Source organism: Hipposideros armiger, unplaced genomic scaffold (assembly GCF_001890085.2).
Source record: "Hipposideros armiger isolate ML-2016 unplaced genomic scaffold, ASM189008v1 scaffold_556, whole genome shotgun sequence".
Classification (NCBI taxonomy): Eukaryota; Metazoa; Chordata; class Mammalia; order Chiroptera; family Hipposideridae; genus Hipposideros; species Hipposideros armiger.
The window spans coordinates 221586-248957 of NW_017731906.1; the positions used below are offsets into that span (position 1 = coordinate 221586).

Genomic DNA, 27372 nt, shown 5'->3' on the forward strand with positions numbered 1-27372 from the left:
AAGGGGAACAGACAAGTTGCTGTCCTTTTGTTCTTCAGTCTAGTTGTGGAGGATGTTGCTTCACTGGCCCAAGTTGACACCATCATTGCGCTCTTTCCGGGTGAGGCAGATCAGTCGCCGGCTTCTGGATGGCCGCTCACTGCGGCTGCTGGCTACACACGGTGGCCCATGGCAACCCACTGCAGCAGAGGTTACAGCCTACGCCGTCATGGTGACTCACCGCAGTCCAGCTCCAGGTCGAGCTGTTGCTCAGCATCTTAGTTGTAGAGGGCAGTGTCACTGGCTCTCATACGTGGGATCCAAACTGGGGCCTCTGGTGTCCCAAGCCAGCTCTTAACCAATGCGCCACTCGGCCGGCCCTAATTTGTACTTCTTAATGCATTCACCTTATTTACCCTGCTCCCCAAACCCCCTCCCATCTATCACCCCAATAAATCTAGTACTCCCATCTGACACCATATATGGTTATTACAATATGATTGACTATATTCCTTATGCTATACCCTACATCCCCATGACTACTGTGTAACAACCAATTTGTACTTCTTAATCCCTTCCCCTTCTTTCACTCACACCCTAATCCCCTCCCATCTAGCAACCATCAAAATTTTCTCTGTATCTATGAGTTTGCTTCTGTTTTGTTTATTTTATTCTTTACATTCCACATATAAGTGAAATCACATCACATCTGTCTTTCTCTGTCTGACATACTCCACTTAGCACAATACCCTCCAGGTCCACCCATGCTGCCGCAGATGGCAAGAACCCATTCCCTTCCCTGGCTGAGCAATATTCCCTTGTACATATGTACCAACTCCTCTTTGTCCATTCATCCATCAGTGGACACCCAGGCTGCCTCCACATCTTGGCTATTGTAAACAATGCTGCAATGAACATATGGATGCATATGTCCCCTGGATGTAGCATTTTGGATTTCTTTGGATAAATACCCAGAAGTGGGGTTACTGGGTCCTTCTTTATCACTTGCTATACCCTTTGTTTGAAAGTTTATATTGTCTAGTATAAGTATTGCAACCTCAGCTTTTTGTTTCCATTTTCATGAAATATTTTTTCCCATCCCTTTACTTTCAGTCTGTGTGCCTTTCAATCTGAAGCGAACCTCTTGTAGGCAGCATATATTAAGGTTCTTGTTTTCCTATCCATTCAGCCACCCTATCTTTTGATTGGAGCATTTAATCCATTTACACTTAAAGTAACTTCTGACAGATATATAGTTATTGCCATTTTATTATTCATATTTTTTATCTTTTTTTTCATGTTAAAGAATTTCCTCTAACATTCCTTGTAATACTGGTTTGGTAGTGATGAACTCCTTTGGCTTTTTCTTGTCTGGGAAGCTCTTTACCTGCCCTTAGATTCTAAATGATAGCTTTGCTGGATAGAGTAATCTTGGTTGTAGGGCTTTGCTTTTCATTGATTTCAATATTTTGAGTCAATCTCTTCTTGTCTACAAAGTTTCTTTTGAGAAATCAGCTGACTGTCCCAAGGAGCTTCCCTGTAGGGAATTAACTGCTTTTCTCTTGCTGTATTTAGGATTCTCTTTATCTTTTGGCATTTTAATTATGATGTGTCTTGGTGTGTGCTTCTTTGGGTTCATCTTGTTTGGGACCCTGCACTTCCTGGGCTTGTATGTCTATTTCCTTTGCCAGGTTAGGGAAGTTTTCCATCATTACTTCTGCAAATAGATTTTCAATTTTTTGCTCTTTCTCTTCTACTTCTGGTATCCCTATGATGCGAATGTTGGTACAATTGATGTTGTCCCAGAGGCCCCTTAAACTCTCATTTCTTGGATTCTTTTTTCTTTTTGCTGTTCTGATTGGGTGTTTTCTGCTACCTTATCTTCTAAATCACTGATTCGATCCTCTGCTTTGTCTAACCTACTGTTGATTTCCTTTAATGTACTCTTTTTTTTCAGTTATTGTATTCTTCATTTCTGACTGGTTCTTTTTTATGTTTTCTATCTCCATTTTTATGTTTCCTATCTCTTTGTTGAAGTTCTCCCTGAGATCACTGAGCATCCTTATAACCAGTGTTTTGAACTCTGTGTCTGGTAGATTGCTTGTCTGCATTTTGTTTAGTTCTTTTTCTGGAGTTCTTTGTTCAGTTCTGTCATTTGGGACAAATTTCATTGTCTCCCTATTTGGCTGCCTCTCTCTGTTTATTTCTATGTACTATATAGGGCTGCTATGTCTCCTGGTCTTAGTAGAGTGGCTTTGTGTAGTAGGTGTCCTGTGGGGCCCAGTGGCACAGTATCCCTGGTCACCAGAGCCAGGTGCTCCAGGTGTGTCCATTGTGTGGGTTGTATGTGCCCTCCTGCTGTAGTTGAGTCTTGGTTGCTGTTTGCATGTCAGTGGGAGAGACTGACCCTTGGGCTGATTCATTGTGAGGCCTGGTTGTGACTACAGTGGAGGAATTGTGGTGCAGGGGCTGACCCTATGGAACAGGGTTTGCTTAGGCAGGGCTCTGGTGCCTGCCCAGTCTGCCATTTGGGTGTGCTGTCCTTGGAGGTGGCTGGAGGATGCTCCGGCTTGGTCAGAAGCTGGCCACTGGGTGTGTCAACCCTGGGGCCTCTGGGAAAGGGAACCATTGCAGGCCAAATTCAGCCCTGTCCAGGGCCACCAGGAATGAGCCACAAAGCAATCCTCAGATGGTCACTGCCTACGCTGTGCTTGGAGTTGCCTCGAGAGGCCAAGCTGCAAACCTAAGCTGGTTGTCATTAGTGCTGGACCTAGGGCTTCTCAGCCAGAGGTACGGGACATGCTGACGCCAGATGCTGCTTCTCTGGGTTTTATGAATTTTTGTGAGATTTTAGGAAAGTCTGCAGCCTGAGCCAAGGCAGGGGGTTGGTGTGGAAAAGCCACCGGACATGTCTTGGTTAGGTCCAAAAGTTGGGGTAGGGTGGGGTCTCAGAATCACCAGGGGAGGGCGAACAAACGATGTGAGCCAGGTTGATGAAGACTCACATATGGCTCCTGCCTGCCTCTGCATGTCAGGAAAAGGGAGGGCTCAACACAGATATGATGGGTTCCGCCAGCTCCTCCCTTGGGAAAAAGCTGTCCTTCTAGCCCTCACCTTGAAGCCAGTTCCTCTCCATATGTCCCTAGTGCCTTCTGAGCTACTGCCCCAGTGCTGGAGCACAGAGTAAGTACATCAGCAAGTCCTTGCGCAGGCCATTTAAGAGGAGCTCCTGGGACTGGAGCCACCCTCATCTCACTCAGCCACAATCTCTGCTGGTTTTCACAGCCAGAAGTTACAGGGGCTTCTCTCTCTGGCACTGAAACCCTGGGCTGGGGAGCCTAGTGTGTCGCTGGGACCCCTCGCTCCTTCGGAGGGGAGCTCTGCAGCCAATAATATCCCTTCCAATTTTTAATGGTCACACGCAGGTGTGAGACCAACCCGTTCAGCGTCTCTGCCCCTCCTGCCAGTCTCAAGCTGGCTGCTTCTGTATGTCCTTAGTTGTAGGGTTTCAATTCAGCTAGACCTCAGGTGCTTCTCTATGATGGTTGATCTGTAGTTTACTTGTAATTTTGATGTGGTCGTAAGAGGAGAGCACAGCGTTCACCTACTCTGCCATCTTGACTAGAAATAGGATCCCTTCCTTTAAAGGTCAAATCTTTTTCGGTTTCTGCCTGCTTTTTTATTGCTTTTCAGTGCCTTCAAACAGTTTTTTTTTTAATGTTTTGTCCAGAGTCTATAATTGTAACAGTATGCTTAGTATCATGCAAGCTAATCCACTACTACCAGAAACTATATCGTCTTTTCAGACTGGACAATGCTTCCTTCCCACCTTCCATCCCCTTTGGAATTCTGCAAATAATATTTGAACTTATTTTTTCCAACAATCTCCCCAAGATCTTGCTCATCACTCTCTTGCTCTAACACCCACACAAGTGAAAACAAAGACAGAAGAAAGCACAGTTTAGTCACGGCCCCATGATAAAGGTGCTTCCCAGCTGTAGATACGTTCTATCTCCTCTATTATGTTCTCTCTCTACAACATGGATTTGCTCAAATATTTATTATGTACCTACTAGGTGTCCTGGATCTTCAAAGAGCAGTAACACATTAATATAAAAATCTATAATATGAGGCAGAAAGTTCCAAGTGCTGTGAGAGAGATAATAAAAAACCACTATGGGAATTCACAGAAGAAATGAATTTCAGCTAGGAAGACTAAGAGAAGTTTGACAGAGGAGGTGGGGGTGCAGAGAGTGGGCACTAACTGCTAATTCAAGTGGAGACATTTATATATTTGTTTTCCGTTGCTTTAGCAGTTATCATGGGATTGGAGGTGGTGGCACTGGTTAACATTACATAAGGTCTTCTACTTAAAGTGTGAACTGCAGACAATCTAAACAGGCATCATCTGCAGTTGAGCAGAAAGATAGGATCTCAGGACCCACCCAGGCCTGCTCAATCAGAATCAGCATTTTTACAAGATCCTCAAGTTTCTCATATGCGCATGGAAGTCTGAGAGGCATTAATATAAAGCACTTTGTCTTTCACTAGAACGAGGACTGTAAGAACTCACACACATTCTCTATTCCCAGGCAATCATCTTTGTAGGAGTGGATGGTGCACAGGACAACTGGTGATATGTATACTAGGTTAACGAAGTGGCCCAAGATCACAAGGAAAGTGGCAGAACCTGACTTTGAACCCACATTTGATGGACTCCAAAGCCTGTAATATGCTTTTCCTCATAACACACTGCCTATCTCTGGCCTGTGATTCAGGAGAGTCAGGTGCTATTTATAGTTATGCCACTAATTCAGTGATCTTGGCCAATTCATTCTACCATTTTAGAACTCAGCTCCTCATGTATAAGCTTATGGAGGCTGAACTAGTTCAAGTCCACAAACAATGAACCAGGCTGTTTCAGGAAAATGAATATTTGAGGTATTTGAGGTATCAATAAGATTGAGGGTTGGGAGCCTCTGATGGGTGATCTAAATGACTCAGAAAACCAGAACCAGTGTAGCACAGTGTAGAGAAAAGGGCACTGGACCAGAAACGAGAAGACCTGGTTTCTAGTCCTGTCATTTATTAGCTGTGAGCCTCAGTGTCTTCATCTATAAAATAGAGACAAATAATCTATACTGGCTATCAATGGGTTTGACTGGCTCAAGTGAGATTATGCATGAAAATATTCTGTGAAGTGATATATTAATATAGCCAGTCCTCTAATTGTCTTAATTTTCATAACACAAATTAGATATTTCTACATTAACTAATTAAGGAACATGGTTTATCATCTGCTGGCCATGGTAGCAACTGGGAACTAGCTCTGGCCAAGCCCATCAGGTCTGTGCTTCTGTTTATCCTAATAATGGAAATAAAAGGTAATAACAAAATGCACAGGCTCTGTACCTGTGAGAGAGCTGGCGGTGCCAGAAAAACAAAGACCATTATTCCGGGGTGGCAGTCCTAGCTCTCGGAGCCTCAGTGATGATGAAATGTTTCAGATCCGTGTTATCCAGTATGGTGGCCACCAGCCACGTGCAGCTACTGAGCACCTGAAATGTGGCTAGTGCAACCGATGAACTTCATTTTAAATTTTACTGAATTTTAATTAATTCAAATTCAAATAACCACGTGGGAATAGTGGCTACTGTGTGGAACAGTGCAGCTCTAGAGCAGACGTGAAATTTGTTCAATACATTAAGGTTTTGTAGCTATGCTCTTAAGGCCAACAAGTACATTGACTTTTTTTTTTTTCAGTCTGAAACTGTTGCTCCAAATGCCTGTTCTCCCAAATTAAACAAAAACATTTTTATAATGTGATTTTTGATAAAGAGAGGCTTCTCTGGAATCCAGTCATCACTATATGGCAGCATAGATGATACCAATAAAATGTGACTGTTACCTAAACAAAAAGAAATGTTTTATAAATATATATTTACTCACCTTGATATAAGATATAACATTTTAGCCCCTTGCCTTTAAAATTAAAACACAGAGACTGAAAAGTCCCAGGCCCTATGAGCGGTCGGTCACGCACCCATACTCCTCAGTGTCCTACCTGGCATTTTCTGCTCTCCGGCTTATGCACTGGTGCAAGTAGAGATACTCCTGAGGTGCACTGGTGGACAAGGCGGGCTGCATGTGGTTCGACATAGGGGCTTCGAATGTGAACAAGGTTGGCTGGCTAGAGTGCGATGGCGCTGAGGATTTTCGTTCCCGGAGTAGGTGCTGATTGGAGCTGCTGAGCTCTGCTGGAGAGGAGCGGGGCCCATGAGTGGCTGCGGAAATGTTTCTCAGGGAGTCTGTGAAAAGGAGAAAGGGCTCTGTGAGTGACAAAGGAAAGGAAGGTGTCCTTGTCCCAAAGTGGGTTGTCAGAGGAAGGAGAAATATCAAGAGTAGACGCAACGATGCAGCAGCAGCATTCTCTCCCTCTCACGTATCTGCTCCCTCTCTCCCCTCCGAGTGAGGAGGGCTGTGGCCTCCCGGCCATCTTGGTGAAAAGGACATGCTCTGTACCTCGGTATTGCCCCTGGAGTCACCTGGAGGCCACTCCCTGTCACAACCCAGGCAGCATCTGCCCCGATTCCAGGAGGCGTGGCTACCTGTGGTCCAGGTGTACGACTCTGACCCTCAAGCAAGGCCAGCCTCTGGAGCACTGAGTACCGCTGCCTTCCTTCTCTTTGGTGGCTCCTGCTGTCATCAACTCCTTCAAAGCTAAGGCTTTGATTCCTGAAGACTCAATAATTGAGGCCCTTGGATTGTGCCTTACTGTATTAATGATAAAAGCACCAGTGCATGGGGAGCTGTCCCTTGAGACTGGTCCCAGCTCCTCCTGCCTGCCCTTCCAGGTCCTCTGTGGACAACCGTGTTCCCCATGTCCCAACTCTTGTACCCACCACTCTCTGTCTATTGGTCTTTTTTTCTATTAAGTCTTATCTTAAGTTCTTGTCTGTTATGTCAGAAAGGAAGCGAGGTATTCAAGACAGATAATAGCTTAGAGTGCTACACCCCGAGCCACTGGCATTATTCATTTGGCTGGCTCTCTAAGCTTGGTTCAAATTCTTAGCATAACATACAAGACCTTGCACAGTCTGACCTATTTCCTGCTTTTCTGCTCCCATACCCAAGGCACATAGAAGCTTCATCAGTCCTTGCACACAGCCCCTTTTATGATTCTTTGTTTTGGCTGATGCTCTTCCTTCTACCTGGATTTCACTTCTCCTTTTCTGGCACTCATCTGCAGACTTTAAGACCCTACACGGATATCAAATTCTCTCTGAAACCTTTCTGGACTCAGTCACTTCTCTGGGTGTCAACAGCATTTGGCCTGTGCTTCATTATATCCACTGTCACTCTGCTTCCTTGGTTAGCGCATGGGTTTCTAAGAACAGTGACTGATGTTGTTACCTCTACAGTCCCAGCATTTACCTAATAAAGGTCAGGTACATAGAAAGTTCTCAGTCTGTGTTTGCAGAATAAGCAAACACATTCATTCAGCATATAATAATTCCAAAAGTGAAACTTCTTATGCAAAAGAAATAAAGGTTAAAAGATGTCATTTCTGGCGATGTGATAACCAGTAGGGGATAATGTTTTAGTGGTGGTGATGGTGGCTGTCTAGGGTTATTCAAATTTCAGGGGGACACAGTTCTGTCCCCACTCCCTGTTATCTGACCTATTTCAATCTGTACCCTTCGCAAGGCCCTAGGCAGGATCCCCAGCTCATTAAAGCTCGACAGCATTAATTACTCTCCAGTCTCTTCTGAAGCGAGGCGGGACAGCTTCTGCCAATGCACAACAGAAAAAGCCATGGGCCTCTGGGGAAAACTCTTCCACTGACAGCTGTATTGACCTCTAAAATGAATTCCCATTACAGGTCTCATAGTGAACAGGACATGTGTTAACAGAATCAATGGCTTCAGTACTCCATTAGGTTTGCAAAATGAACTTTCTAATGGCAGGGGAGAGAGGGCTTATGCTAGGGGACGGAGTAGCCATGGCGCCAGGGATGAACGTAAGCTGCTGCCTGAGATGACACAGGGAAAGTGTACAGAGAAAGCAATTCTCCATTTGCCATGGTCTCCTTGGACTCCTCTCCCTCTGCTCACCTCTTCAATGAACCTCTTCATTCTTCAGGATTCTGTCCTAGACCTTACTAGATCTTCACTCTCATTTAGGAGAATCTCCTGGGGTATCCTGTCCACTCTCACAGCTCCAGGTACCATCTATGTGATGACAACTCTCAAGTCTTAATGTCGAATTCACTTCTCTCTCCGGGGCTCCTTCACTGGCTGGGCATCTCCATTCACATGTTCCACAAGCAGATCAAGTTCAACAATCGAAACTGAAATTGTCAACCTCCTCCTGTGTTCTCCATCTCAGTGAAATACATCAACATCACCATCTGATTAGTTCTCCAAGCCAGAAACCTGTGCATTATCGATGACTCTTCTTTGTTCCTCAACAACCACATCCTACCATTATGTCACTGCCCTGCTTAAAATTCTTCAGTGGATCTCTGTTATCCTCGAGATGACTTACAAAGCTCTCTTTCCTTTTAAAACCATTTTCCTGTTTATTTCTTCAACCTTGTTGCTCATCAGTACCTCCTTATATTTCAAAGAGAATTTCAGGAAAGTACCAACTTCCAACTTCTCTCTCATCATTCCGCACATGAAGCTATAAACTCAGTAAGGATAGAGATTCTGTCTCTTTTGTAACACTTTCTCCCAACATCAAATATGTTAATAAATGAAATATATCACATAATAAGTCATACTCCCTCAATAACATTCACTGACTCCTCAGTGTCCAGGTTTCCTCAGTGTGACAAGAAAGGCCACTTTGTCACAATCTACTTATCCTGCCTCGTCACCAAGTATGTCCTTCATGCTCCCTATGTTGAATGCTTACACTCTGGGTCTGTATAAAAGAGGAGTGACCTGTCCTCACCTATGGGGCCCTCCTCCTCCAGTTTAGGCTATGGAATCAGATCTGTGACCCAGTCTATTTACTTGCAGACCTGGAGATGTCACATCACCTCTCTGAGTCCTGGCTTCTTTCTTTACAAATTGACATAGGGTGATTATGAGGATGAAATGAATTCAGGGTCCAGAAAACTCTCTCTGCCTGTGTAAGTACTTAAAATGTATTCTAATCACTGCTGTATCCCTGGTGCCTGGAACAGTTCCAGCACACAGCAGGTATTCAGTACATGTCTGTTGAATAAATAAAAGAATTTTCCCTGGCCCAAAAATCCAAATATGCTTGTTTGTTGTGGACAAAATCAGAGCCGTTTTGAGGTCAGTTAATAAGATGAAGTACGATGAGCTGGGCCCACTGACACTTGGAATTCTATCTGACCAGCATGAAGCCATGTCTGTGAAACCCGTCGGCTCCATAGAGGTTTGCAGCCCCAGAGGAGTCCTTTCAAAGATGTTCTGGCACTATACTTGGACAAAATTCTACTTCTGCTTACAGCTTTTCAAGATTTCTACCCGAGTTTATGTGATTATTCCCTGGTGCCTGTGCTGGGTTGAATAGTGTCCCTCTTAAACTCCCGTCTACCTGGAATCTCAGAATGTGACCTTATTTGGAAACAGGGTCTTTGCAGATGTAATTAGTGAAGATGAGGTCATACTGGAGTAGGGTGGGTCCTAATCCAATGACTAGTGAGTGTCCTTATAAGAAAACAGACTCAGAGACTCACGGGGAGAATGCCATGTAATGACAGAGGTGAGACTCGATAAACAAAAGGCAATACAGCCACACAGTGGAATGCTCTTTAGCCATAGAGATGAATGAAATACTGATCCATGCTACAACATGGATGACTCTTTAAAACACTATACTAAGTGAAAGAAGCCAGTGATTAAAAAAACTGCAGATTGTATGACTTCATTAACGTGAAATATCTAGATTAGGCAAATCCATAAAGATAGAAAGTAGACTAGTGGTTGCCTGGGGGGAGTGGGAATGGATGGTGACAGCTAATTGAATATAATGTTTCTTTTTGGGTGATGAAAACTTTCTAAAATTAGATTGTAATAGTGGTTGCACAACCCTGCGAATATACTAAACCAGTGAACTGTATACTTTAAATGAGTGAATTTTATGGTATGGGAAATTATCTCAGTAATTTTATAAACATAAACACACACACACACACACACACAGGTTGGCAGTTCCTCAAAAAGTTAAATATAGAGTTATCATATGACCCAGCAATTCTACTCATAGGTATGAGATGTGATAAAAAACTACGATGAATGTTTAAATTAAAAAAGAATTATTACAGTAAAAGGCATGTTGCCATTAATCCCCGTCAAAATACACCCCCTCACTTCGAACACACTTATCCCATCATTCTCGCCACTTTCTGAAGCAGTTCTGGAAGTCCTCTTTCGTGGGTGTCTTTAGTTGCACTGTTGTGGCTGCCTTGATGTCCTGAATTGATTCAAAACGTACGTTTAGCTTTCATTGTCATTTTGATTTTGGGGAAGAGCCAGAAGTGGCACGGGGCCAGATCCAGTGAATAAGGTGGATGAGGACACACCGTAATGTTTTTATTTGACAGAAATTGCCATATACCAGAAGTGATGTGTGACATGGAGCGTTGTCATGATGGAGGATGAAGTAAAGACACTCATGAAAGCGGACTTCCAGAACTGCTTCAGAAAGAGGCAAGATTGATGGGATAAGTTTGTTTGAAGTGAGGGGGAGTATTTTGAGGGGGATTAATGGCAATGTGTCTTTTACTGTAATAAATATTTTTTATTTAAACATTCGCCATACTTTTGATCACATCTCCTAGGTATACACCTAGGAGAAATGAAAATATATGTCTACACAAAAACTTGTACACTAATGTTCATAATAGCATTATTCATAATAGCCCAAAGTGGAAACCCAAATGCCTACAAACTGATCAATAAATAAACAAAATGTGGCATATCTGTACAGTGGACTATTATTCAGCAATAAAAAAAAATAAAGTATGGACACATGTTACAACATGCGTGAACCTTAAAAACATTATTCCGAGTAAAAAAAGCTAGATTTCATTTCCATGAACTGTCTAGTATTGGTAAATATATAGAGACAGGAAAGCAGGTTAGTGGTTGTCTAGGGCAGGGAATGGGAAGTGACTGCTAGTGGTATGAGATTTCTTTTGGAGATGATAAAAATGTTCCAAAATTAGACTGTGGTAGTGGTAGCACAACCCTGTGGATAAACTAAAAAACACTCACTTGTATACTTTAAATGTGCGATATATGGTATGTGAATTTAAAACACACACACACACACACACACACACACACACACACGCATAGCCCTTTATAAAGTATGACGTGTTAGGTAGATGCACCAGATTAACAATAGTCTAATTAAAAACATTTATATCCTCTCTGAAAACGTAACACTCAGTAAATACCAAGTCCTTCCTAAAGTACACTGAGTAAGAGACACTCTCCCTTTCCTACTTTCAGTTCCCGGTACTTCCTCCAACCTCACTGTTCAGGGCTTTGTCCCATCATCATAGCAAGGCAGTGGGATTTGCAGCAAAACAAAATAGCAAGAATGCATGGTTTGGGGTCCAAAGGCTGAAGCAGTCTGAAATCCCACCTCTCACTGATTGGACCTCATGCACATGACAGGGGTCAGGCGCCTGCAGATCCAGCTCCAGCTGCCATTAACTAGCGGTGAGGTGGCAGACAGGCCTCTCTCGGAGCTCTGGTTCCACACCTATCCAGCAGGGAGGATAAGATCCGGCCTGCCCATCTCACTAGGCTGTCATCAAAGATGAGTGAGATAAGGGTGTGAAAACACTTGCATATACTGCTCAGAGGGTTTGTTTTTATTGTGTGGGTACCTCTGAAGGGAAGGAGAGAGAGAATGGCAAAGATAGAGGGAAACATTAAATTATGTGTGGCTGGGCTGTTTTGGTAGGTGGCTGTAATGATGTGTCTTAGGTCATCAGGAAGGTCAGTCATATGGCAAGAAGAAAATGGATGTTTCCAGACTTCTGGCCTGGGTTTCTATCTCCAAGTCTAGACGAAAGATAATGCCAGAAATGCCTGAGTCAATTTGTTTTCTTTTAAACAGGGTTTTATTTTTTCCTCTTCTTCCTGGCTTCTTTTTAGGGCACTACAAAATCACTCCCCTTCCTTTCCACAATCACCCCTGGGAAGCCTGCCCAGCATACAAACACTCCTCCCACCTTCTTGCAAAACTCTAGAACAGGAAAGCTCTGAAGGATTTCAGTAGAGGAGCCCAGCCCAGCCCAGCCCAGCCATCAACTGGCTAGTGATAACAGGAGCAGGAAAGGGGTGGTTGGCGGGACTTTCTGGAAAAGATGACTGGCCAAATAATGACTGGTTCCCTTATCTCAATGCCCTTTTTATCTTTATCCTTTCCCCCCAAAAAAATCCCCACCCCAAGCCTCCGTAGGTCCCAGAACCCATAAAGTGGTGGGTGAAAGCACATGCTGGAGCCAGGGTGGATTCAAAGCCTGGCTTTGCTAACTCCTAGCTCTGTTCGGAGTTACACAAACCTCTTTGATCTTTACTTGTTCAACAGGGAGAATACATACTTTGCAGGGCTGCTGCGAGGATTGGAGATCATTTACATAGAGCATTAAGCATAGCAGTCCACCACTCATTCGCACTGCTAGTCCTGGAGCGCACATGGATGTGGCAGAGACCTTGAAACTGGCCAAGAGGGGTGGAGTTTCTTTTCAGGGCAGAATGGATGCTTGGAAGGTAATTGTTGTCATAGTTTTAGACACAGCGATGCCCTGTTATCGATGGTATATGAAGAATGAATGAGAACAAAAAGGTCAACATTGACTATAATAATCACAGCTGCCATTTACTAAGCACCCAGGGTATATCTGTAGTCTACCCCAGGAGGTAGATATGATCACCTCCATTTATTTATTTATTTTTGGATGAAGAAACTGAAGCTCCAAGAAAAGAATAGAAACCGAAGCTCAGAGAAGTTAATAATGAGCTCTGGGGTCACACAGTTAGAAAGTGGCAGAGCCTAGTTCTGAAACAGATCTCACTGTCTTCATGGCCAATTCTTTTCACCTGTGTGTAGAGAAAAGCGTTCCCTATGAGGTGAATGGTATTAGCCTTTTGGAAGGCAGAGTCAAACAAAAGAATGAGGGTCTAGGCCTAGTTCTGCTGCCAACTGGCTTAGTGACCTTGGGCCATTCCACCTTCCTGGGCCTTGTTTTCTCTGTTTATAAAAGGAAGAGCTAGGATTAGATCAGGGATACACATCAAAGTCATCTTTGGGAAATTTAAGAGAACTGTTCCATATAAAACATAATGTGCCATGTTTACACAGAGATTTAGATTAAGATCCACTGGTTTGGTTTTTAACAATCTCCGGCTCTTAATTCTAAGGAAGAGGTAGAAGGGTTAGGGTCAACTGAAAACTCAAGGGCAAAGCGAGCTTTGAAAGCCAAATGAAAGAACAAATTCTTCCAAAAATCTTCCTTTGTATCATCAAAATTTTAAATTGGAAACCATCCATGTTCTTACTGGAGCTTCGTATCATCTGACCACAGCCAACTCCAAAGGAACAATGTGTAACAGAAAGAGCCCTGACATGGGCTCAGCAACATGGGAGTCCAGGTTCTGAAACTATTTTACCCCAGGGCCTTGGGCAAGGCTTTTTATCTCTCTGCACCTCAATTCCATGCTGTTCATGCTGAACTCCCATCTCACAGGGTTCTTTTGAGGAGTGGATGGGATGAAATATGGGGTGAACAGTCATTATGAAATACTCAATACATGGTTGTTGGCTTGATACTGTTCATTCCACAGTTTATTTCTAGAAGTAGAATGGTGTAAAATTCTGACGGTTCTAACGGGGAGAAGAGGATTGACGAAATAATATTTAGAACAGTGTAAATATAGGATTCTATGGGGGTAAGTGATCCCTGTAGAAAGCTAATTGAAAAACAAGGACTGGATAGGTGGAGGATTCTAAAAACCAAACCAGGCTGACAGGTACTGAGGGTAAGATTGGATCAACAGCTTCAGATCATTTTAACTCAGCCACAAGCCTGAAATTATTTAAGAAGGAAAAATCCCCCCAAGCCTTCTGACACACATCATCATTAGAGGAGTTATTCATAAATTTAAGGCCAGGCACAAAAATGGCTTCAGTCTACACAATAACTCCCATAATATGGCAATTGGAAGAGACCCTGGACTCCAACTGCTTATTTATCACTGTCACCCTCCTCACCCCCAAATCTCTTATTTACAGTTGGAGACAACTGTGGCCCAGAAAGGTGAGGCTACTTGTCCAAGGCCACACAGTGGGTTGGACGTGAACCTTGGAATTAGAATTAGAATTCAGATCCCCTAGTCTTTCAACTGTACCAAAAGAAAGACATGTCAGTGTGAATGAAGATGCATTCTCTATAATGCATGGCGGGGGCTGGGGGTGGGGGAGTGTCAAGTCAGGAGATCTGATCACTGGGACACTGGCTGGCAGGACTGTTATTCTGTTATGAGTTTAAAATGTTACTCACATTTGCATGGTAAGTAAGCATTTGCTGGATCAAACTACTAAAGACTAGTATAAATAATTCCCCAAGTTCAAAAATATATGTCTCCTAGTGTTTATAAAAAACGAAAACACAGAGAAAGGAAAAAGGGGAGGCAGAGACAGGCAGTAACATGAGACCCTGTGAGACCTTTCAGGGACTGTGCTTCCCCCCAGCCCCCGCCCTGCGCTCCCGAGGAAGGATCTGAGAAAGAATGCCGTCTCAGAGCTCTGAGAGCCATGTCAGGACATCCTGACCTTGGTGCACATGATCTCGCTCTTGGTATACTTTAGCAGAAATTGATTCTGTGAAGGGCACAGGGGAGAGACAGCAAGTGGCTGTAGCTTAGAGGCATGTCACCTTCTCTGGTCACACATCCTTACATAACCTCCTTTGCCCTGGGGCATCTCATTTTAGAGAGGGGAAGCTACGGCCCAGAGCCAATGCTATGCTTTCCGTAAGGTCTCTACAGCTAGAATGAACCATGCCTTCCTCTAAACCTTTTCTAGTACTTTGTTTTGCTGTTTAATTTCTGCTGGGAATTCACAAATCTGTCATACAAAACTAGGCTGTGAGCTGTTAGATGTCAGGATTGAGACCATATCTGTTTCTCCAATGGGGTTTAAACGCAATGCTCGGTTCCTTGTCAATTTCCAGATTAAAACAAGAAGATGTTCAATAAACACGCCATGGCAGTAAGTTTTGTCAAACTCTTTCCTCCTCAGGTTGGAAGAATAAAAGAATAGCTAAGCTCCAGGATCCAAATGTAAACTGTTCTTTAGAGTGAAAGGAACTGTTGTCACTTCATGAGGTTTTCTGGGCTGTGTTTCTGTTTTTGGACAGCTAGTCTATATTTAGCCATGCATGGTCCTGTTCATTTTAGAGAGATCAGTTTACAAGCTTTGTTTCTCACTTTATCTGCCACACCGAGGCACACCTCACTTGTGACAGACCTTATTCCTGCTCCTTTGAGTGGGGCGTGGGTTGGCTGGGTGGTTCCCCTCAAAGGGTGAATTTATATTTGGAATGAAGCACACTTGTCATTTTCTTAGGGTCATGAGCACCGGCTGGGCACTATGCTAGGTGCTGCAGGCCCATCAAAAAGGGTGGATCTTGTCCTTGCTCTATGAGCTTATACTGCAATTGAAATGAGCAAATTTATATTCAGGGCAGCACTAGCACTCCCCCACCCCTTGCCTCCCTGGAGCTTTGGGAACCCATTAGTATTCCCATAGGAATCAATCCATCAAATCGCCACCATAAGCTCACATGTAAATGATGCATTTGACCCTTGTGACCTTTCCACAAAAATACTGAAAATATATCACTGTACTTTCAAGCTAACCAACTTTAATAAGAGGTAAGCTTCCCCTGCCTTTTACAGTGATTTTCCCTGTGAGGTAACTGGAAATCAGTGTGAAACACGAATGTCAGACATTACAATGGTGGCTGCTGATCAAGAATCATCAGCAGTGGCAGGAATCACAAGAACACCACCAGGAACAGCTCTCGTCTGGATGGTGTGGCTGGGGTTCCAAGAGCTCCAGCCCACCTAGGGAATTACGAGATCTGCAGCATTATCCGAGGCAGAATTTTAGTTTCAGGAGAGGCAGTGTGGCATAGGGACAGGAACATGGATTTTGAAATCTGAATCTTAGCTTACTAGCTGTGGAACCTAAGGAGGTATCGGAATTTAAGAGTCCTAATTTATAACATATCTCCCTGTAGGGTTGTCCTAGACAGTAAAGAAATGCCATAGTCCCTGCACATCAGAGCTCCACAAACGGGAGTTCTCTCTCAGCACTCCAGGGTGGGAGGCAGCCTGGTGTGGGCGAACATCTTAAACTCTGTGTTCACAAACCTTCAGGGTTTGACCGGAGTCAGGATTGACCCAGAGGGTGCAAATGGACTTAACTGGCCTTTGTGTGGTCACAGAGGACTGCAGGGGCAGACAGCCTAGCAGAGCGCAACGTTATCTGCTTTGGTATCAATTAATACCAAAAAAGACTGCTGGGATGATGTCAGAGATTGGACTGAATCTATAGATCAATTTGGGGAGAACTGACATTTACTGGTCTTCTTTAATCTCTCCCACCAATGTTTGTCACCTTCTGTACAGTGATTTTGCATGTTTTTTTTTTTATGGATTCCTAAGTATTTTATTTTCTGATGCTATTGTAAAATAAATTAAAAATTTTTTTTCCAATTGTACGCTGCTCTCAACAACTTTCATATTTATAAAAGCCCTGAAAAATTGGCAAGGTGGTGATCTTTGCAAATTCATTTAATATGACGAGACAAAGACTCAGAGATAAAGTGACTTACTCAACGTTACAGAGCTCTTAGGAAACACCCAAACCAGGATTCAAACTCGTCTTTTGCACACAAAAATGAGGGTGCATTCTATTATGCAGCTTTGTGTGAGGTAAATGAGAAGCATATACTTCAAGTGCTACACAAATACCCAGTGGAATCAAAAAAGAAAACCATTTAAATATGAGTAATAAAGAAACCAAGGCTTAGAGAGGTCTTTCCTGACCACCCAGCCTCAATGGCTTTGTAGTCACTCCTTATCCCATTACTTTGTCTTGTTTTCAGCAAAGTACTTACTGTTACCATTTAAACATGTTGTTTTTTATCTGTCTCTTCCCACTTAATTATAAGCCCCTTTAAGAGTGTGAACCTTAAATGTCCTGTGCATTACCGATGCTGCAGTGTGGTGGCCATAAATACAATGCCTCTCAGGTCTCCTGGTGTGGTGGGCATAATGGCTGGCCTTTTGCATCTCCTCAGGTCCCCATGGGCTGTTCTCATCCAGTGAAAAAGAATGGCAAGAGTACTAACCCAGGTCTGTTCCTGTGAGACACGCGACTCCTTTAACAGGAGCTCTTGGCTTGAGAACGTCCACTGAGCTGGCTGAAACCATCTTAACCATGCACTGCAGTCTCCTCTTCCTTCCTACCTTCTCTCCTTCACAGGTGTCAGACCCGCCTCCCATGGAAGGCTTTTTCCCACCCATCATCCCTCACAAGTGTTTCACCCACTAAATCTCTATCACATCTAAACACATCTTGACAGCTGCTCCTCAGAGAACCTGAGCTAACACACCCAGGGTCTAAAACCGTGCTTGCTGAACAAATGGTTGGCCCAGGTTCATACTGCAAGTAAATCACAGACCCCAAATCAGAACCCAGGTCTCTGCTCCTCCAGCCCAAACCTTTTCCACACTCAGATCACCAATCATCTGGGAAACAGGTCTTTGGTGCCTTTGTCCAGACAGCCGCTGCTCTGATGAATTTCAGGGGAAATGTATCCGACAAGGGCCAAGCCCCAAAGCTGGCCTCCCAGCTCTGTTTATAATTATTATGTAGACTCTAGGGTGTGAAAACATCTGCCCTAGATTCAGAGAAAACTGAAGCTATGACTTAGGTGGATGGAGGAAAGCTGGCTTAGGTGGACATTAAAGGCAGCGGGAACTCTGTGTGATGCCCTCGTAAAGGGATGTAGGGAGAAGCAGCCACTCTGCAAAGCCAGAGGTTTTTCCAAAGGAGTGGAGATGGCAGTGGGTCTTTCCCAGGTCTCGTGCACAAACAGGAGCTCCTGGGCAGACAGCGTGACAGCCAAAGGCCAGGAACAGCAGCTAGAATTTCAATGTGTGGACTAACAGTTAAGAGCGTGCCAGACTGGGTTTGAACCTCAGCTCCTTTACTTACTAGTTGTATGAACTAGGAAAAGTTATTGAGCCTATGCCTCAGTTTCCTCACCTGGAAAATGGGAATAATAATAGGTATCTGCCTCATAGGATTATATGAGTGAAGATCTGTGAAATGCTTAGAATGCTGCCTCATACATAGTAAGCTCTATGTAAATACTAGCTTTTATTATTAGTAGTAGTACATTTAAAAAAACACCTTTGGGGCCGGCCGAGTGGTGCGATGGTTAAGAGCTGGCTTGGGACGCCAGAGGGCCCCGGTTCGGATCCCACATATGAGGGCCAGTGACACCGCCCTCTACAGCTAAGATGCTGAACAACAGCTCAACCTGGAGCTGGGCTGCTGTGAGTTGCGGGCGACGGCGTAGGCTGCAGCCCCTGTGGCAGTGGGTTGCCATGGGCTACCGTGTGTAGCCATCAGCCAGCGTGAGCTGCCAGCAGCTGCAGTGAGCGGCCGTCCAGAAACCGGCGACCGATCTGCCTCGCCTGGGAAGAGCGCAATGATGGTGCCACTTGGGCCAGTGAAACAACGTCCTCCACAACTAGACTGAAGAACAAAAGGACAGCAACTTGTCTGTTCCCATCCCCCCAATTCCCCAATAAAAATCTTAAAAAAAAAAAGACACCTTTGTTTCTGAGCAGCTTAACGACTTACGTATAATACATCTCAAATCAGGAAGGTCAGCAAGGTTTATGTGATAAAATATTAATCACACACAGTAAAAATGTTTTTGAGTTTGGGAAAAATAGAGATAGGTTTATTTAAGATATTTCAGTTTGGGGGAGATAAGAATAGTACTACCGTTCTACATACTCAAAGGGCTGTTAGGAAGATCATAGAGGAGGCAGCGACAACTTATTAGCCATTACATTCAACAGGTATTTAATATGTGCTCATCATGTATCAAACACTATGCTATATTCTTTAAGTGGATTCCTATGCAATCTTCATAATCTTGTGAAAAATGTCTATTTTACTGATGCAGAAATTGAGGCTCAGAAAAGTAAGTTAACTTACCAAGACGATGTTTACATTGAACTCATCAATGCTGTGGGCTCATGTATTTATAGGATTCCAAGACCCATGCTCTTTGTACGAAATTAGCCTTTTAACCGAGTATATACATATAAAAGCACTTTATAAGTTATATGGCCTTATTACACAAATGCAAGACGGTATCATTGTCAACATCAACTGGAATACTAGCTAAAAGTAAACAAAACAAAACAACAAAAAACCTCCCAAAACCAAAAAACCAAAAAATTGGGTTTCAATTATAGCCTTGCTGTCAGCTATATCCTCTTGAGCAATTTAACTCCCCTCTCTTCACCACCAGACACTCTGTCATTTGAGGAGTTTGGAACTAAACGCTCTCTAAGGGCCCTTCAAGATCTAATATTCTAGAATTTTCTCATGCTATGAGATCTACTCCCTTCTCTGTCTTGACTGTTTGGCTGACATGATTCACTGGCCACGATGAGTTTTGTTCACTGACCTCACCCACAAAAGGGTGAGAAGGTGGGGAATAAAAGCCAAGAATAAATGACAGATACATAAAATGAAGCTTAGGTTATTGACATACCCTGTCTCTTCAGTCACTTTAAGTTTTTCTTCTTTTTAGGTTTTCATTGTACTTTATACCATTGTTTGAATAAGGTTAGAATATTTTTAAAACTTTTTTCCTTCCTGAACAGTGGGTTTCTCAAAATGACAATATTTGAAAATAAGTTGGGATTTTTTTAAACTGTAATTTTGTGTAACTATTTACAAAGCTACAACCAAACATTATAACTACATCATCATTTGAATATTCACTGGGCTGTTACTATGTGTCTACTAATGTGATGATAGAATGATGAAAGAGTCATGTTCTCACACTCAAGGTTCCCACGCATCTCCTCCCCTCACCCAAACTCTGTGTTCTAGCCTCAGTGAACTGTTTCCAGTTCCCTATGCCTCTGGGAACATGAATGGCAGCCCAAGGAGAAGAAAGTAAAAGAAAGCTGAATTTCCAGGTGATGAGTATATTAATGAACCTGCTTGTGGTAATCATTTCATAATGTATAAATATATCACACCATCACTACGTGTACTTTAAATATATACAGTTTTAAAAATTATAACCTGACAAAATTAGGAAAAAATATCTGGTAAATATATATTTCCATTTATGTAAAGAAAAAAAAAAGGGAGAGAGAAACCTGAATTAACCGAGAAAATCCTGTATTGACCAGTTTTATCCCAAGTTGATCAAAACTTCAATTTCTATCACTGGCTAGAAGGGGGCTTGATATTGACGTTAAATTCAGAAATCAAAAAACTTATTTTCTTTCCACACTTGAAGTTAACCTCAAATTTTTTTTTTTTTATTAAAGATTTTATTGGGGAATTGGAGGAGGGAACAGCGCTGGGGAATTGGGGGAAGAGGAACAGACAAGTTGCTGTCGTTTTGTTCTTTAGTCTAGCTGTGGAGGATGTTGCTTCACTGGCCCAAGTTGGCACCATCATTGCGCTCTTCCCGGGCGAGGCAGATCAGTTGCCAGCTTCTGGACGGCCGCTCACTGGCGGCTGCTGGCCACTCACGCTGGCTGCTGGCTACACACGGTAGCCCATGGCAACCCACTGCCACAGGGGCTGCAGCCTACGCTGTTGCCCGCGACTCAAGGCAGCCCAGCTCCAGGTTGAGCTGTTGTTCAGCATCTTAGCTGTAGAGGGCAGTGTCACTGGCCCTCATATGTGGGATCGAAACCAGGGCCCTCTGGCTCAGAGCTGGCATCCCAAGCCAACTCCTAACCAATGGGCCACTCGGCTGGCCCCCCTCACATTTTTTAACTTTATTGGGGAACAGTGTGTTTTCCCAGGACCCATCAGCTCCAAATCAAGTTGTTTTCAATCTAGTTGTGGAGGGTGCAGTTCCTTGGCCCATGTGGGAATCGAACCAGCAACCTTGGTGTTATGAGCCTGCGCTCTAACCACCTGAGCCAACTGGCCACCCTAATCTCACATTTTTTATATGCTAGCTATATCTTGGTGCAAAGCCAGGCCCAGTCACTTAAAAGCAGATAAATCTTGGTGAAAACTGAAGGGCCTGGGGCTTCGAACTAGACCCAGAGGATTCAGGTAGTCCTAAGATGAGCTCCAAGGGTAGTTTAGTGGCGAGAACATCAGCTAGGGAACAGCCAGGCTCAGAGCTCACCGAGAGTGGGTCCACATCCTGTGCTTTCTTCTGGCGCTTGTCCCTAGATTAGGACCTGGCAAAGACAGGTCCTTGGTGTGCTGAACGAGGGAACACAGAACCAGAAACTGGGCATCCTCTAGACATGTGGGCAGGAGAGGCCATGAGGAGGAGGAAGCATGTTTAGGAAAAGCAGAAGCAGATTTTCTTCAGAAATTCAGGCAGACAGGCCACTGACAACCCAGAAGTCTGCCACTGGGCAGTGGGTCCAGCCACTGGTTTAAGGGTTTGGGGAAGACTGTGGTCTCTGAGACGGGCTAAATAAAAGCAGGGTAAGGTCCAGTCTGGGTGGAATTGGAGATGACAGGCAGGTTAACAGAGACATGACTCAAGAACGGGAAAAGTAGGCAAAGCCCCAGGGTTGACCACAGCTTGCACGCAAGACTAGGGCCAGAACAGAGCAAAAGTGACAAAGGACCCCAGAGCACTGACTTGTTGCTGGGGTGTAGGTGGGCCTGCACCTGGAGGGCGATGGAGTTCATGAGTACAGAAGCCGAGGCTGGGGATCAGGTGACCCTGACACCAACAGAACCTTTAGATCACTGTTTCCTAGACTTTTCCATGTTATAGGTGTGTTAAAACACGGCCGCCTCTTGGGGTGGCCGGTTAGCTCAGGTGGTTAGAGTGCAGTGCTCATGACACCAAGATTGCTAGTTCGATCCCAAAATGGGCCACTGAGATGCACTCTCCACAACTACATTGAAAACAACTACTTGACTTGGAGCTGATGGGTCCTGGAAAAACACACTGTTCTCCAATTAAAAAAAAATTTTTTTAAAAACAAACAAAAACCCCCAACACGTCCTCTTTGTTGATATGTTCATACACTTTTTAAAATGACACACAGAGTTAACAATTTTAATTACATCAAATATGGAAAAATGTCACATTTACAATGACTGCCATTTCACACACACGAACATGTTCACGTGCACACTTACACAAAGAGAAACTGAATAAAGGGAAGTTTTAAAATCTGACTACATTTAGCTTTACGAAAACTAACTACATCTTCCTAAGGGTTTTCATTTTTGCTGGGGACTAAGGAAGATTTTCATAGCTCAGCACTGGTCTGTGGGTCCCTGTTTTGAAATGTCTGCCACAGGTCAATCTTTTCCCAGGCTGCCATGGCAGAGGAGGAGGGGCAGGCCACTCGGGCCCAGCTCCAGCTTGCAGCACTTGACTCTCTCCTTTGCAATATCCAAAGTAGCTCCCTCCACCTGTTTCATACATAGTGTTCCATGTAAGATTTGGTTAACAATGCAAAAAAGAAAAAAAAAAAGGAAAATCACTGTTTTGGTCCCCAAATTGCTAGTTTACTGTTGAAGAAACTGAGCTAGGTCTACAGAGAGGATCAGTAACAGAGCTAAAATAAAAAACTAGAACTCCCAATTCAAATCCTAGAGATGACCACACCTACTGATTTTGTGGAGGTCAGAATCCCACGTAGGGCTGTGCATAACTGGACATGTAAAATCATAATCAAGATCTTCAGAGGTCCAAGGTGACCCCACCACGAAATGCAAAGTCCTTATTTAACCTCTAGCCAAAAATCAGAGTTACACTGGGCTTTGGAATCTGGTCTGGGACCAATCCGACAATGATTTTTCACCCTCCTTCACTGGAGATGCTCAGAAGCACTCAAAGAACAAAACAAAAGGGGCGGGGCATCTCAAGAGGTGTTTGGGAGCCATCCAAAGCTGCTGGTGTTGCGCTGGCATGAGGTGCTTGCATCTCCCCTGGTCTGTGGGTGTTGGCAGGTAACCCTAGACTCAATCTGTGCTGGTTGGCTGCGGTGGTGAGGGGGAGTGTCTGGTGCAAAAGGGAAAGCAGGAAAAAGGATCAAGGCTTAGGAAGGAGAGAAGAGGGTCTGGTTTCTCCCTGTCTCCTTCCCTCCTCCAGAGGCTCTGGGCTTCCCTGCAGGTCAGGGCTGCAGACTGTCCCAGGACAATGCAGAAGTGTCTGTGGGGATTCTGTGGAACTCATGTCCCCACTCACAGCCTACTCTCGGGGTGACCAGACACAGCTGTAGACCAAAAAATAACAAACAAACAAAAGACCGAGGAGGAAAGCCTGATAGTTCATGGTTATTTAGAATAACATTTTTTTTTTTTTTTAAGGCATGAGGATTTCAAATCTGGCTGGAAACTGGTCTGGATGTTTATTTTCCTCATTGTCTCAGTGGAAAAAAAAAGGGTGGGTGATTCAGACAGTGGCCTCCGCCTCTGGGCCGGGGCCCTGGTCTGTCTGCACACTGTCCTCTGCTTCTCGAGGGACCTGCGTCAGCCTGGGGAGAAGCTGCGTACTACCTCCCACGTTTGCTCCTAGCTTCCAACAAGGATCCCCCAGAGGAGCTGAGGCAGCTGAGATCAGTTAAACCAGACAAAAGGTAGGAGAGGGAACAAGGCAGGAAAAGATCCTTCCAGGGATGAGAGAAAGAGCAAGTGTCCTGAGTAACTCCACAGTTCCTCCGTGGCTCTCCCACTCACTGCGTCGGGGGAAGGGCCAAGGTCACCAGAAGGCATCTGAGTGGGCTGCCTGGCTCCACCACAGCCCTCCCTGCTCTCAGAAATCCAGCTGGAAAACGGGTCCTAGCTGTTGAGCACCAATCACTCTCTCTGGAGAAGGAGCTATTTGAAGAGCCCGATAGCATTCCTCCATTGGAGGCAGATTTCCCCCAAAAGTATTCCTATGGGTATTGCCTGATCTCAGATGGGGTCCAGGGCTGAAAATAACTCTGCTGTTGAGTTACTCAGGACACTCATGGATTTCTAGAAGTGTAAATATTTACAAAATATTTAAGAGGGGGAGGACAGCCTCACCCAAAATTTTAGTAGAGAAAAGGTGGGGAAGAGATAAAGAACAGTTGGCTGGAACTCTGCAAAGTCTTCATTCCATTGAGTTAAGACACATGACTACTGTGAAATTCCAGCCAGGGAGTTCGAGAAGAAGGGAAAAAGTTAAAATAATAGCCAGGATATGGAGGAGGCTCTGGCCTACTTTCAAAATCTCCAAGAGTTACAAGCAGGCTGTGGTGACCTAAGGTCCCTGAGCTCTACTTCACAGTAGTTTGTGGCTGCTCTAACATGGACCGTGTTATCTTGCTAATTCAGCCCTCAGAGAGTAATACTAATGTATGGACAACACTTTGCTTTCCAAACGGTGTTCTCAGTGATTTATAAACCTCTTGCTTCTCCTTCTTGCCAGCTATTTTGTGTCTTACAATCAGCCACAGTAAACAAGTCTGTGACAAGAGGTTAGGATAAATGAGAGAGTCGGAGCACACAGCCTGCCTGAGGAGGGAGTTGAAAGCCTTGCATTCTAGACCTGGCGACACTGCTTCCTGGCACCATCATGGAGTGCCTTTAAACCATCGCGTCCTTACTTGTGCAGTAGGAATAATGCTAGCAGCCCTGCCTATCTTATTTTGTTTGTTTCTTTATACTCGAAGGAGACGGCCTAAGCGTTTTGTAGATTGTAAAGTTCTCTGAAAACACCAGCTACTTAAATCATATCCTGTTCATCTTGACCCACCGATATAAAAATCATTGTCACCACCACCACTACATGGAAAATGGTGCCACGGGCTGTTAATGTTCACAGTGGGCACCCATATGCGTTCCTAGCTTCCTCCCAACAACTCTGTGAGGGAGCATCATCTCCACCTTGCAGAGGATAAAACCTCCGAGATACAGTTACTTATTCAACAGCACAGAGCAAATGAATGGCAGGGCTGGGACTTCAGTGCAGCCAGCCTGCCTTTCAGAGTCCCTGTGAGAGTGGCTGTGCAGGCCCTGGAACAGCTACTGAGTAAATGAAGGAGGGAGGGGATAAAAGGGAAGGAGAAGTCCTTAGCTGAGAGGATGCAAAGCAGGGGGGTGGGAGGGAGGGCTTTCTCAACAGTAGATGGATCCTGAGCCCATGAATAATTCATCAAAGCTCGGTGCTGAGAGCTGGTTCTTTTTGTGTGTGGTACATCTGGTCAGGGACAGCTGCCGCGACTGGGCCACAAATGTGAGGACCTGGACCCGCCTGCTTATAAACACAGCTCAGAGCAGCTTTCTGCTCTATTACTCGGGGCCTGGAGGCTATTTTGATTCCTAGGGGATGCTGGGGTTCGTATTTTTGCTTGTGTACATGCATACGTGTGCGTGCATGCACATGCACACACACACACACACACACACACACACACACACACACACACACACACACCCCCCAAAAACCAAATGCCACACATGTGATATGAAATCTTCTTAATGTTCATTCTTGGAATTGCTTTTCCTTCTTGAGCATCATCCCTGGTTTCCTTTTGGGAAGAGTTCTCTATCAGGAGGTTGTTTCCTCCACCCTTATGTCGATATTCAGACTCAGTTTCACTCCTGGTCTGGTCTTGATCTTAACTTTTATCCCAGGCTTTTTTTGGCTGGAATATGTGAGGAATTGGAGGGTAGCAGCAGAAAGAAGAAGCTGAGGGTGGCAAGGATTGAAAAAACAAGACTCCATCTGCCACAAAACCTCTTCCAGCTGAAAGTGGAAAACAGAAAAATTTTTATGGGTCCCCGTGAAACTCTTAAAAAAAAACAAAAACAAAAAAGAAGGAAAGAAACAAAGAAAAAGGGAGTTATTTGCTTGAAGGAGGGTCCCATAGGAAGAAATTCCTGCAGGACCAAGCGGCAGGCAGGGCTACTGCACTGCACAGCTGGAGGGGACATCTGTACTTAGAATATAACGTGAATACCCTTTGGGAAATAGGAAGCTTGAGGCGCTGCCAGTGGGCCTACAGGTCTGCGGTCCACCCTGATGAACGCACAGAGAAGCGGAAGCACTGGATGAGAGGAGAATTTTATCCCTATTAGACAAAGGGAAACTGAGGCTTCAATCAAGTGACTTGTTCACATCATCCCAGAGTTGTGATTTAAACTCAGGCATCCTCGCCCCGAGCCTACAGACTCACCTGTAGATAGAGCCTGAAGACTGGATGAAAGCCCAGGAAGTTACTAAACTAGTGGAATATTCCAGCCTTACAATTTGAGCAGTATGGGTGGGTGAGGAGGGACACCAGAGCCAGCTGCAGGACCCCCGGTGGAGGGGGTCAGAGAGCATTTCCCATGGAAGTGTTCAAAGAGGCAAAAATATCCAGGCTTGGTTCTGGCAGATGGTGATGTTTGCAGAGGTCAGGAAGAGAGTGAACATATTATGATACAAAGTCAGGTCTGGGTTAGACTGGGATCCTGGCTCTGTCATTTTCTAGTGTGGCCTTGGGTCAAAAATCATTATGACCTCTTAGTTTACTGTAAATTTTGAGTGGGAATTTATGTAAAGTCCCTACTTTACATAGGGTAGATGCTCAATACAGAGCTGCCATTTCTTTTTGTGGCCACTGGTGTTAGGTATCAGTCCAGGGTGCCCCTCACAATAAGGCAGGTGCTGACACTAACACCCAGATGACTGGATTGTTCTCAGCAAGTCCCAGCAGAAGGAGGACAGTGCTGCGTTAAGAGTCTCAGGGCAGATGAGGTTTGGACAGCCCATCTGCACCCAGCCAGGGCAGAGGTGTGGACAGGGTAGGGCTTTAGTCCCGGAGCACTAGGCAGGGAAGAAAAAGCACTCAAGTTTCCTTATTTGGAAAAAAGGAAACACAGTTGATAAAAGCAATTCAATGAAATAAGGTACACAAGTCAAAGTAGGTAGTCAAATATTAACTTCCTTTTTGCTTTTCCTCAGATCCTGACTCTCCACTGAAAAAACAAGACTTGGGTGATGAAGCTCAAATTCCTTACCTGAGGGTTGTGTGGATATCACCCACTTGTAAGAAAGCCTCTAAATTAAAACATAACCCATGGGCCGGCCGAGTGGTGCGATGGTTAAGA

At 44.4% G+C, this 27372-nt stretch overlaps 1 protein-coding gene across 1 annotated transcript in view; it reads right to left on the reverse strand.

Annotated features, from left to right (window-relative positions):
- GAB2 (GRB2 associated binding protein 2) overlaps nt 1–27372 on the reverse strand; it is a 59884-nt gene that overhangs the window by 17001 nt on the left and 15511 nt on the right. Inside the window, exon 2 of the mRNA XM_019623648.1 lies at nt 6044–6287. Within this exon, the coding sequence (XP_019479193.1) occupies nt 6044–6287 (244 nt within the window). The remainder of the gene's footprint in view (nt 1–6043; nt 6288–27372) is intronic.